The 11,770-nt window shown below is 58.7% G+C and overlaps 1 protein-coding gene across 3 annotated transcripts; it reads left to right on the forward strand.

The window, feature by feature from the left end:
• Positions 1–1,938: 1,938 nt before the first annotated feature.
• On the forward strand, positions 1,939–11,767 carry Sema4c (semaphorin 4C). 3 transcript variants are annotated; one of them, XM_006987288.4, is made up of 15 exons: positions 1,939–2,096; positions 4,049–4,194; positions 5,814–5,962; positions 6,233–6,295; positions 6,427–6,525; positions 6,671–6,767; positions 6,901–7,017; positions 7,110–7,261; positions 7,347–7,522; positions 7,828–7,972; positions 8,073–8,295; positions 8,395–8,507; positions 9,512–9,672; positions 9,776–9,846; positions 10,018–11,767. In XM_006987288.4, exons 2-15 carry the CDS (start codon positions 4,086–4,088, stop codon positions 10,845–10,847), a joined length of 2,505 nt encoding a protein of 834 aa, XP_006987350.2. In that variant the 5' UTR covers positions 1,939–2,096; positions 4,049–4,085; the 3' UTR covers positions 10,848–11,767. The 3 variants fall into 3 exon arrangements, with proteins under 3 accessions (XP_006987350.2, XP_006987349.2, XP_076413603.1); XM_006987287.4 differs by having other exon boundaries at positions 1,940–2,096; positions 4,046–4,194; XM_076557488.1 differs by lacking the exon at positions 1,939–2,096 and adding an exon at positions 2,384–3,600.
• The last annotated feature ends 3 nt before the right edge of the window (positions 11,768–11,770 follow it).

An 11,770-nucleotide genomic window follows, 5' to 3' on the forward strand; every position in this document is an offset into this window, starting at 1 on the left:
TTATTTCCATCTCCTTCCCTGGCTTAGAAGACCCTGTCGCCTGCCATGAAGGTACAGAATACTGTCCCTGCCGGTGAAACCAAAACCTTCTGAAACTTTCCACTGGGCCACCTTGGAGGTAGAGCCAGGGAGCTCAGATCACTACAGAGTAGTCCTCATTCCTGGGGGCAGGAGAAAGAAAACGGGAAATGGAGCATCAGCTTGGTGCATGGTGACCAAAAGGTAGAAATGGGAATCACCACACTCAAGTGACTTTTTTTTTTTTTTTTGGACAGTCTCACTAGGGTGCCCAGGATGGACGTGAACTCAAAGGCTCACAATTTTCCTACCTCAGCCTTCCCAAGCAGCTGGGGCCATCCATAGACTCTTGCCATCACCCCAAGACCTCATTCAAAATTTTGACCTTGCTGTGTATGTGAATTTGAGTCTTTTTTGCTTAATCTTGCTGATAAAATGAGAGAAACAGTGGCTGGCTTGGACATCCGGCTTCAACCTTCCAGGGCTGAGGATACTCAGCTTTGAACGTGTCCTGAGTGTGATGTGAGGAAATCTGACAGCAGGTCATAAAACCCAATGCACAGAACAAACACCTGCCCGCCTGTGTAGCAGCTTACCCTTATTAAGAGGATGGTCCTGCATGGCTCCCTCACTGGCCAGCTCCAAACAGGGCGCTTTCCCTGCCCACCCCTGGTAGTACCTGGCTTGCTTCCTATCTCCAGCATCTCCAAGGCCGCAGCAGCTTTGTTTCCTGATGGAAAAGAGCTGGGAAATGTGGCTCTGGCCAGGGAGGGAGAAGGGGCCCTTCTGTGTCCTAGCAAAGACCCAATTGTTACTGAAACCAAACTGGGCTGGCTTTCTCAATTATCCCCACTGCTCTTCTGGTCTCCACTTTTGAGATGCCAAGTTTTAACCAAGAACAAAAGCTGCTGTCCGGCTGATTTATACTCCAGATCTGCTGATGGGGTCCAAAGTGTTTCTCCTCTCTGGGACTGCCCCTGGGGCTTAACGTTACCACAGAAATCTCCAGGCCATAACATCCCTTCATCCCTGTCCTTTGACTGTGGCTAAGGGTGGTCTCCAGGTACCCGTGGAGCAGCTTCCCGAGGTTCTTTTATCCCACCTGCCTAGCTTGCGGGCCAGCTGGCTGGAAGGAGGACTTGCCATCCAGCAGGGCCTGGGAGGCCAAACCTACAAGTTATCTAGGAGCGGCTGTGGGCGGAGGCTGGCAGTTCTGAAGGTGGTAGTGGTTCTCGGCGTGGCTCCCTCCAGCCCCTTCATCTGAACAGTAGGGCTCAGGCCACTTGTTCATCAACCTTCCAAGTGGCGCCAGTAGTCACTCTACAGGAGCCTAGAAACGAGGAGCTGCCTGGAGACTTGGGGGGTCTTCTCTGCCTGTGAGCCGCTCCTTCCAGCCCAAGGGTTAGGGCCAGAAAGAAGGATGACTTCGGAGGAAAAGACTGACCACTGTGGTTAGCTCCTGAGAGAACCTCCGGTTTCCTCCGCTGCTCCCCTCCCTTCGGATACTCATCCCAAAATGGCTCGCCAGCTTTCATTCCTGTAACTGGAACGTGGGGGAACCCCTCAGCCCTTCCTGAGCCCAGCCCGCTGCAAGGCTTGAAGGCACACTTCGGGGAGACCAGGTGAGTGCGGTTCCCGATGGCAACGCCTGGAGTCCCTCCCCCGAACCTCTCCCTCCTGGCGCCATGGCGTAGACCTTGACTCCCCAGCCGCCGGAGTCACCAGGGTCCCAAAGCCTCAGGGCTGGGCAAGCAAGGCAGCGAGTCACAGCCCCCTCCTAGGCGGGCCTTCGTGTCCCGCCCCCGGCCACCACTCGACACCCTCCTCGCCTGACGTCAGGGGGTTGGGGGCGGAGAGCAGCGGCGGCAGCGGAGAAAGGACCGGCGCCCGGCGCGGTGGAGCACGGACCCCGAGCTCAGGGGCGCCGAGATCGGTGCTGGGACCGCGGGGCGGTGGCGCGGGACAGCCTAGGCGTGCTGGCGGGCGCACGCGGGCCAGAGCGGCGTGGGGAGAGGGGAGGACCGCGGCCGGAGCCGAACGCGAGGGCGGCGCCCAGGGATTCGAGCTGCACCGAAAAGGTGAGTGAGGCCGGAGCCCTGGGGCCCCGGAGCTGCCGCTTTGTCCCCTTGGCTCGGGGCTGGCGCGCACGCGAGAGGACAGCGTCTGGGGGTGCAGGGCGGGGCGGCAGCGCAGACAGCTGTCCGATCCGGGTCCCTCTCGAGCCCTCCGCGGGCTGCTCAGCAGACGATCGGGAGCAAGGCGAGCAGTGCCTGCAGCTCCAGCGGCCGGAGCGGCGGGCGCCTTAGGGTGCGGAACTAGGGGCAGTGGGAGACCCTCGGGCTGTCCGGCGCGCGGTCCGGATATTTGCCAGGTTCGCGAACTGCTACGGTTCCCCCACCGACGGAAAGTTTGGGGCGGGCTTGGACCGCGGCCGATGTTGTGGGATCAGATTTCCCTAGCGTGGCCCCCCGCCCTCCCGTTCTGCTGGGGAGGCAGGCTGACACTGAGAACCAGCCCTCTCTCTTCGGAGCTCGGCCGCCGGGTCTCGCGCTGAAGCGCCGCGATCCACGATCGGCTGCTCCGGGTGTGCAAGTGTGGTGCACAAATTCTGGTCCTGCACCCCTCCATCCACCTGGCTGTCCGCCTCCCTTGCCTTGGGAAGAGCTGGGGGTTGGGTCACCGTACGCGGGCGGATTCTCGGAGCACGCCACCGAGTTCTGACCCCAGCGTAGGGTAATTGGTAGAGGGGAAGCTGAGGGTGTGTCAGGGGGACTGCCCGGGGGAAGGCAGCCCCCCCCCACCTCGCCTTCCCGCGCAGGGGTTCTGGGCCGACAGGGGGCGTCCGCAAGCCGGGTTTTGCCACGCTCCCAGCGCCGCTTTGTTTGCATTCAAATCCCCGGAGCTGGGGGAGGGGAGAGCCCACAGTAGAGAGACCTGGACCCGATCTTGGCTTGGAACCTTTGTTTTGGGGTGAAATCCCCCGATTCTGCATCTCTGTTCCCGGCCCCGAGTGTCTGGATTAGTGGAAATCGGTCCCGTTGGCCTAATGCCTAGGCCAGGGTCCCCGGGGTGCAATCCCCGAGTTAAGAACGTTCGTCAGAGCCGGAGGGGAAACGCAGCCCTCGAGGGCCATTCGTGGGGATCCCCTAGGCTCCAGGAGAAACCCTCTTTGGCCTCCCAGATCCATTTCACTTCCTTCTACGACCCCTCCCCCGCCGCGGTGAGGAGCTCCCCGTAAGCCCGGAGCCGACTCGTTTCCCGGCCGCCTCTCTGACGGAGGGTCAGTGTCTCGTAGAAGGCAGTTGGAAGAACAGGACTGGCCCTGGTCATTTCCACGCCCATCCCACCCACTTCCTGCCTCCCTCTTGGGCAACAAAGGGGCCTCGGGAAGCTGGGCCCGTTTGGTTCCCGACTCCTACTCCAGCCCTGCTGATGTGGAACCGGGTTTGGGCTCTGCCCGGCTATTGTCTGCGCTGGGGGAGGGGACAGGCTGGGGCCGGGAACTCCGCACGCAGCCTGCTGCACCCGGTCCCCCCCCACTGGGGGTCTCTGCCTAACTGCCTGCCTGCTTGCCTCTGCCGAGTAAGGGGTACACCTCCCCGAATTAGGTCTTGGGACTGACCGGAGTCCAGGTAGCAAGTCCTGTTTCTTAAGATTATTCTAAAACCTTTTAGACCTGGAGGAGGAAAGGAGGGGAGTCCCCTTTTTATTTTTTTTCCTACAAACTCCCTGCTGAAGAGAGGGAGTAGGGATGGCCTGGAGGCCATGGAAGGCTTTTTGATGACTGCCCACGCCTAGTTCTTGCTGACTCAGCTCCTCTCTTTGCTCCTCTGGGGAGACCCCACCCCCCCAGGGCCCCTGGGGTCAGAGGCCAGTTGCAGGAGCTAGGTCTGCTCCAAGAAAGGGAGCAGGGGGAAGATCCAGGAGCTCCGGGGGGAGTTGTGTCCAAGCGTGCGCCCCGTGCTGCCTGGCTCTTGGTGCGGGCCCCCTTCCGGTCTGTGACGCTGACCAGTTTCTTTTCCTTCAGCAGGGCTGCTGGACTGAAGTTTAGAGCCTGGGTGTTTGCCATGGCCCCACACTGGGCTGTCTGGCTGCTGGCAGCAGGGCTGTGGGGCCTGGGCATTGGGGCTGAGGTGTGGTGGAACCTTGTGCCCCGGAAGACAGTATCTTCTGGGGGTGAGTGCCCGAAGCGTGGGAGGCAGGGCCAGAGGGAGGCAGGAATGGACTGCTGGGGGAAGAAGGGGATGCTTGCTTGAAGGAAGGAGCGGCCGCGGAGGAGTTACCCCCCCCCCCCAAGCGTGTATCTTTATACCGATACGTGTGGTTGTGGCTTTCTAAGAAATGTGTGTGGCCCCAGGGACCCAGAACTGGTAGTGCAGGTCGGGACCTGGGATTTGCCCCCATCTGACACGGAGATAACTTCGAGATCTCTTACCTCCACCACCCCCAACCCAGACCTGGCTGTCCTCGTGTGCAAGGGAAGGTAGTGTCTGAGTCACCCCCCCTGTTCCTCACTTGAATTGTCGCTAGTGCTTGGACGCCTAGGGAGAGAAACCTGAACCCCAGGGCAAGTGTAAGCCTAGCCCCATCTCCAGTCTTTCTAGCTGTCTGTCCCTAGGAGCCCCTTGATTCACCTAATGGCCCTCGCCTGCTGCCCCAACACTGGAGCCTTCTGGTGGCTCTGGGTGGCCGGATGCGAGCAAGCGCTTGTGCTCAGTGCGGGAGGAGGCAGAGCAGACAGGGCTCCTTTGCACACACACACACCTGTATGATGTCAGGTGTTTGTATCATCTAGGGGCTCTTGGGACAGGGGATGAGCTCACCTCCCACAGGCCACACTCAGCTGCTAATGAAGCCCCTCCCGGGCCGACCCAGCTCTGGCTGGTCATTGCCTCCAAAGGCTGAGTGAGGCTGGCTTAAGTGCAGCCCCTGTGGACAGGTGGGCAGGAATGTGGGCCTCTGACAGATGACGTGACGATATGTATGACCGTGTCCTACATGTGCTGGACCACAGCACGGCTTCTCAGGACTCAACACCATCTCTGATCTCTGAGCCTCTGGTTCCTTTGCCCCACCCACCCCCCACTCCCCGCCCCCCGCAGGCCTAACTTCTTCCTTCCCCACATGCCACCTTGACAATCCCATACCCATCTGTGCTTGCCTCTCTGGAAGCCAGGATTGGCACCTGCTGCAGTGAATGGCATCCTGAGACAAGGAATTGCTCACAACTGTTCTGTGCCTCCTGCCCACCCCCCACCTTGGATCTGCCGCCAGGGTCTGGCTGGACCCTGATGTGGTCAGCAAGTAGCTGAGCCATGGAGGAAATGGCAGCTCAGAGGGGCGGGGTGGGGGAAGTGCCCCGCTCAGCGCCTGAGGTACCGCTGACCCTGAATGAGAGCCATCAGTCAGATGATGGCTTCCTCTGGCCGGAAGCTTTGGCTGAGATATCCTTCCTTCCACTTTACCAGCCCAGATTGCCTCCTCCCAGGCTAAAGAGGGGCTTCGGAAGCCTGGGTCGGGTGGAGCTGGTGAGCCAAAGTCTATTCAGAAAAAAAAGTCCTTTATGGCCAGCAGGGGTTTGGCTGTCATCTGTGTGTGTGTGTGTGTGTGTGTGTGTGTGTGTGTGTGTGTGTGTGTGTGTGGTGTTAGCTTTTGTGGAGAACAGTGAGGATGAGGGCCAGGGGATCGTTGGACAAAGGAAGATGGATGATGGAGGGGACTCCTGGAACCCTAGGGAGGCTGCTAGTCACCACTTCTTCATTCCCACCTTGTTCCCGTCCTCCCTGTCTCTACAGAGCTGGCCACAGTAGTAAGGCGGTTCTCCCAGACGGGCATCCAGGACTTCCTGACCTTGACCCTGAGAGAGCACTCTGGGCTTTTATATGTGGGGGCCCGAGAGGCGCTGTTTGCCTTCAGCGTGGAGGCTCTGGAGCTGCGAGGCGTGGTGAGAGGTGGGGCAGGGGGAGGCACACGGAGGGGAGGGCTCAGGGGGTGTGGCCTGTGCAGGCTGTCCCTCAGCCCAGAGGTCTCTCTTGGGGTCAGGATTGGCGATTGCTCTTCCCTTCTGGGTTCCGCCAGGTGGGAGGGTTGGGGGCTTGCGTCAGAATGGGGACCAGGGGTTGCCCATGGCGCAGCTCAAGCTGTGTGTGCACGTGGCACACACTTAGCACAGGCCTGTCTGTGACGTCGCTGATGCGTCCTTTCCGATCCTCAGATCTCCTGGGAGGCCCCGGTTGAGAAGAAGATGGAGTGTACCCAGAAAGGGAAGAGCAACCAGGTGGGTACCCAGGGCACTTCCCCTGCCAGGCCTTTGTGGCACGCTAGCTTCCCCGTCTCCATGCCGGACCCTGGTGGTCCCGGATCTCTGACTCTCAGTTCTCACTGACTTGTATACCTTTCTCTCGGAAGACCGAATGCTTCAACTTCATCCGCTTCCTTCAGCCGTACAATGCCTCCCACCTGTACGTCTGTGGTACCTATGCCTTCCAGCCCAAGTGCACCTACATCGTGAGTGATGCCCTCTTTGGGTGTTCCCCCTACCCACCTGTCCCTAACTTCTGTGACTTCCTCCCGTAGATGCCCAGACCATGATTTTTCAGGCTTTGCAGGCCTCCGTGTTCATGCCTGTCTTCCATGTCTTCCTGCCCCCTAGGACATGATCACTTTCACCTTGGAGCGGGGAGAATTTGAGGACGGGAAGGGTAAATGTCCCTATGACCCAGCTAAGGGCCACACTGGACTGCTTGTGGGTGAGTACCTGCCTCTAGTACAGAGAGGACAAATCTGGGATTTGGTCAGTCACATTCCGGACGCTTGTCGCCAGAGTACTTCTGTACCTTACTTTTCTAGCTTGGTTAACCGCCGTTTGTCTCCCGTACGTAGATGGTGAGTTGTTCTCAGCCACACTCAACAACTTCCTGGGTACAGAGCCTGTCATCCTGCGAAATATGGGGCCTCACCACTCCATCAAGACCGAGTACCTGGCGTTTTGGCTGAATGGTGAGTCCCGGAGTGGGATTGGGGAAGCCAAGAGTGGAAGGGCCTTCCAAGGCCCTGGCACCCTGCCACTGACCCTCTTTGCTCTGCCCCAGAACCCCACTTTGTAGGCTCTGCCTACGTCCCCGAGAGTGTGGGGAGCTTCACGGGGGACGATGACAAGGTCTACTTCTTCTTCAGCGAGCGGGCAGTGGAGTATGACTGCTATGCCGAGCAGGTGGTGGCCCGTGTGGCTCGAGTCTGTAAGGTACCGAGTTCCGCAGTGGTGGGCAGGGGGAGCCCCCGAAGGCTTGGCAGGGGCTGACCAGCCATGTCTCCTTGCCATCTGCCAGGGAGACATGGGGGGCGCACGGACCCTGCAGAAGAAGTGGACAACGTTCCTAAAAGCGCAGTTGGTGTGCTCAGCCCCGGAGTGGAAGGTCTACTTCAACCAGCTTCGGGCAGTGCACACCCTGCTGGGTACCTCTTGGCACAACACCACCTTCTTCGGGGTCTTTCAAGCGCGATGGTAAGTCCCCGCTCTGGGGTAGCTGCGGGTAGGGAGGAGCAGGTGGTCAGGATGGGGATAGTGTGTGGGTGTGAGGGCCCGCACAGGCCTCTGGAGGAAGTCCAGCGGGTCAGTGCCTGGCAGCCAAGATCTGCTCTTTTTAAAGCTCCGCGGGGGGAGGGGGGGCAGAAACTGCCTCGGGTGATACCTCAGAGCCACATTATGGCCATGACTGCTCCGTACCGAGCCCTGCCTTCGTAGTGCTCTCTCTGGAGCTGGGGTATGGTGCGGGCAAGTAGGTACCAGACCTTCCTTTGCTATAACAGGGGTGATATGGACCTGTCCGCAATCTGTGAGTACCAGTTGGAACAGATCCAGCAGGTGTTCGAGGGTCCCTACAAAGAGTACAGTGAGCAAGCCCAGAAGTGGGCCCGCTACACTGACCCGGTCCCCAGTCCTCGCCCTGGTTCGGTGAGTTTTTGGCATGGGGATGTGCTCCCAACATCAGCAGCTCCAGGACCCATCCGTTCCCCCTGCTGACGGCTCTCCTTCCCCTCCCCCACACACACAGTGTATCAACAATTGGCATCGCCACAACGGCTACACCAGTTCTCTGGAGCTGCCCGACAACATCCTCAACTTCATCAAGAAGCACCCGCTGATGGAGGAGCAGGTGAGGCCTCGGTGGGACCGCCCCTTACTTGTGAAGAAGAACACTAACTTCACGCACGTGGTGGCCGACAGGGTCACGGGACTTGATGGCGCCACCTATACAGTGCTGTTCATTGGTACAGGTAGGCACTTGCAGGGTGCCCAAGGCTGGGAACCTGGGGATGCCCCGAGGCCTGAGACCGCATCATTTACATACCCTACTTACTCTGTCACCTCTCCAGGGGATGGCTGGCTGCTGAAGGCTGTGAGCCTGGGGCCCTGGGTCCACATGGTAGAGGAACTGCAGGTGTTTGACCAGGAGCCTGTGGAGAGTCTGGTGCTGTCTCGGAGCAGGGTAATAAATGGGAGACACACACACACACACACACACACACACACACACACACACACACACACACACACACACACACCACTGCTCTCCAGCACCATCTGTCTCACACAAACCCAGTCTTTTTGCCTTCCTTAGTTGGGCTCATGAGATTGGCCAGCTCAGAACTCCTCACTTAGCTCTCGCGAGTTCCAGGAAGTAAGAGCCCTAACGCATCGGAACCTGCCCTCCGAGGGTTCTTATAGAGAGCCAGTCCCCGTGGGGTCCCCATTCCCAGAATCCAGCCTTGGCAAATGCCCTCATGTTTTCTTCAGGCACTTCCGCGTGGGGCCGGGGCTTTGCCTATAACCTCTTCTCAGTCATGCCCTGGTTGACCAGACCTCCCAGGTTCCACGATGGTTTTGGTACCCACGCAACAGGGTCATCGGGTTTTCTTCCAGTCCCCGGTGGGTCTCTGAGCCAGGCCCTCCTCAAATTCCTGGGTCATTTCCTTGAAACGTTGCTTTTTTTTTTTTTAACCATCGTACAAAACTGGCATATTCGCGGCACCCTCTGGACTTTGATTTGTTTGCCTTTTACCAACTAGTGGGACTCCAAATTGCTCCCCCGATCACAGAATAATGAAATGGCAGCAAGGAGAATGTGGGGCTGAGCAAACATACAGATTGGCGGTCGCCACTCCAACAGGAACACTCCTTAGAGGGGCACCATTGTTAGTGTGCTGGCACTTAGGGCTGGAGGAAGGCGAGTTTCCTGAACTGTGTGTGAGCGAGTGCGCTGATTCTTCAGCCTCACAGGTGCGCTCCGTCCTTGGCTAATGAGGTCATGTCTATAAAGTGATTAGGATTGTGCTGGCTAAGCCCTCATCAAGTTAGTTCCTCCGGCCTGGATTTTTCTTCTGCCTTCTTCCTCCTTGGGTACCCAGTGTGCTCAGGCTCTCTGCACAAACCCTGGCTGTCTCTGGGCCCGGCCCCCCGCAAAGGCTCACCCTTTGCCTGATCTTTCTGCAGAAGATGCTTTTCGCTGGCTCCCGCTCTCAGCTGGTTCAGTTACCCCTGACTGACTGCACAAAGTACCGCTTCTGTGCAGACTGCGTCCTCGCCCGGGACCCCTACTGTGCCTGGAATGTCAACACCAGCCGCTGTGTGGCCACCACTGGTGCTCACTCAGGGTGAGTCTGGGGATCTGTGAGGGCCCCAGGGCCTGGGCCTTTGAGGGCTAGGGCCAGGAGGGGTTGGAGTCAGACTGGTGATGTCTTCTCACTCCCCTATCAGATCCCTTCTGGTCCAACATGTGATGAACTTGGACACCTCAAAGATCTGTAACCAGTATGGCATTAAAAAAGGTGAGCTGATTTTCCTTCATTCTTTCATTTTAGGGATCCCCCCCCCCCCCCCCCCCCCCGTCCCACGCCACCCCCTACCCAATCCCAGACAGAGTTGGTACATCTCCTCCCACCGCTGGCTCTGGGTTTCCTATGTTAACACTCCGTTCCCTCCCATTTTTGCCTCTGCAGTCAGACCTACCCCCAAGAACATCACAGTAGTCACAGGCACAGACCTGGTTCTGCCCTGCCACCTCTCATCCAATTTGGCCCACGCTCGCTGGACCTTCAGAGGCCGGGACCTGACTGCAGAGCAACCCGGCTCCTTCCTCTATGACAGAGGACTCCAGGCCCTGGTAGTGATGGCTGCCCAGCCCCGCCACACCGGGCCCTATCACTGCTATTCGGAGGAGCAGGGGACAAGGCTGGCTGCAGAAAGCTACCTTGTCTCTGTCGTGGCTGGCCCGTCAGTGACCCTGGAGGCCCGGGCTCCCTTGGAAAACCTGGGGCTCGTATGGCTCGCTGTGGTGGCTCTGGCGGCCGTGTGCCTGGTGTTGCTGCTGCTGGTTCTGTCCCTTCGTCGGCGACTTCGAGAAGAGCTCGAAAAAGGTGCCAAGGCAGCCGAGAGGACACTGGTGTACCCCCTAGAAATGCCCAAGGAACCAACCAGCCCCCCGTTTCGCCCCGGCCCCGAAACAGATGAGAAACTTTGGGATCCCGTCGGCTACTACTATTCAGATGGCTCTCTCAAGATCGTGCCTGGCCATGCCCGGTGCCAGCCTGGGGGTGGGCCCCCTTCTCCACCGCCTGGCATACCTGGCCAGCCCCTGCCTTCTCCGACTCGGCTTCACCTAGGGGGTGGTCAGAACTCAAACGCCAATGGTTACGTGCGCTTACAGCTGGGAGGGGAGGACCGAGGAGGACTTGGGCACCCACTGCCGGAGCTCGCCGATGAACTGCGACGCAAGCTACAACAGCGCCAGCCACTGCCTGACTCCAACCCAGAGGAGTCCTCAGTATGAGAGGAACCCCCCACCCACCTCATTGGCGGGGGGGTTTCGTGGGAGGTACACTCAACCTTTTTGCACAGGCACCAGCTACCTCAGGGACATGGCGGGAGCACTTGCTTGGCCTGGGACAGACATTGCCCAGCATTTGCCCAGCCATGAGGACCTGCTCAGCGTGGGCACTGCCACTTGGTGTGGCTCACCAGGGCATCAGCCTCACAGGCGGCTCGCCCTCCTCTGTGAATTTCAGACATGTGGGACCCCAGCAGCCAAAACTTTGCAAGGCGGAAGTTTCAAGATGTGGGTGTTTGTGCATAGATGTGTTGGTGTGTGTGTGTGTGTGTGTGTGTGTGTGTGTGTGTGTGTGTAAGGGTGCGCGCGTGCGTGCGTGTGCATGTGTGTGTAGGTGTGTCTTTGTCAAGTCTTCCCTTGGCCTGGGGTCCTCCTGGTGAGTCTTTGGAGCTATGAAGGGGAAGGGGGTCATACCACTTTGCCTCTCCTACCCCCACCTGTCCTGCCTGAGCTTGGGACAGTGATGTACATATGGGGATGGGATGGACAGGGTGTTGTACCCCTTTGGGGGAGTGCAGGACTCAGGGGTGGGCCTGGTCCTGCTCCTAGGGCTGTGAATGTTTTCAGGGCGGGGGGAGGGAGATGGAGCCTCCTGTTTCAGGGGGAAGGGTGGGCAGGGCCTCCCACTTGGCCTCTGGGTTCAGTGGTATTTTATACTTGTGCTCTTCCGAAAGGGCTGGGAAAGGTTGTTGGGGGGGGAGGGGAGGGAGAAGGTGGGCATGCTGTGGATACTGGCATATCCTCTCCCAGCTCTAGGAAAAGGGCTCCTAACAGTGTAACTTATTGTGTCCCCACATATTTATTTGTTGTAAATATTTGAGTATTTTTATATTGACAAATAAAATGGAGAAAATGAAACTTAACTC

Source organism: Peromyscus maniculatus, chromosome 21, assembly GCF_049852395.1.
Source record: "Peromyscus maniculatus bairdii isolate BWxNUB_F1_BW_parent chromosome 21, HU_Pman_BW_mat_3.1, whole genome shotgun sequence".
Taxonomy (NCBI): Eukaryota; Metazoa; Chordata; class Mammalia; order Rodentia; family Cricetidae; genus Peromyscus; species Peromyscus maniculatus.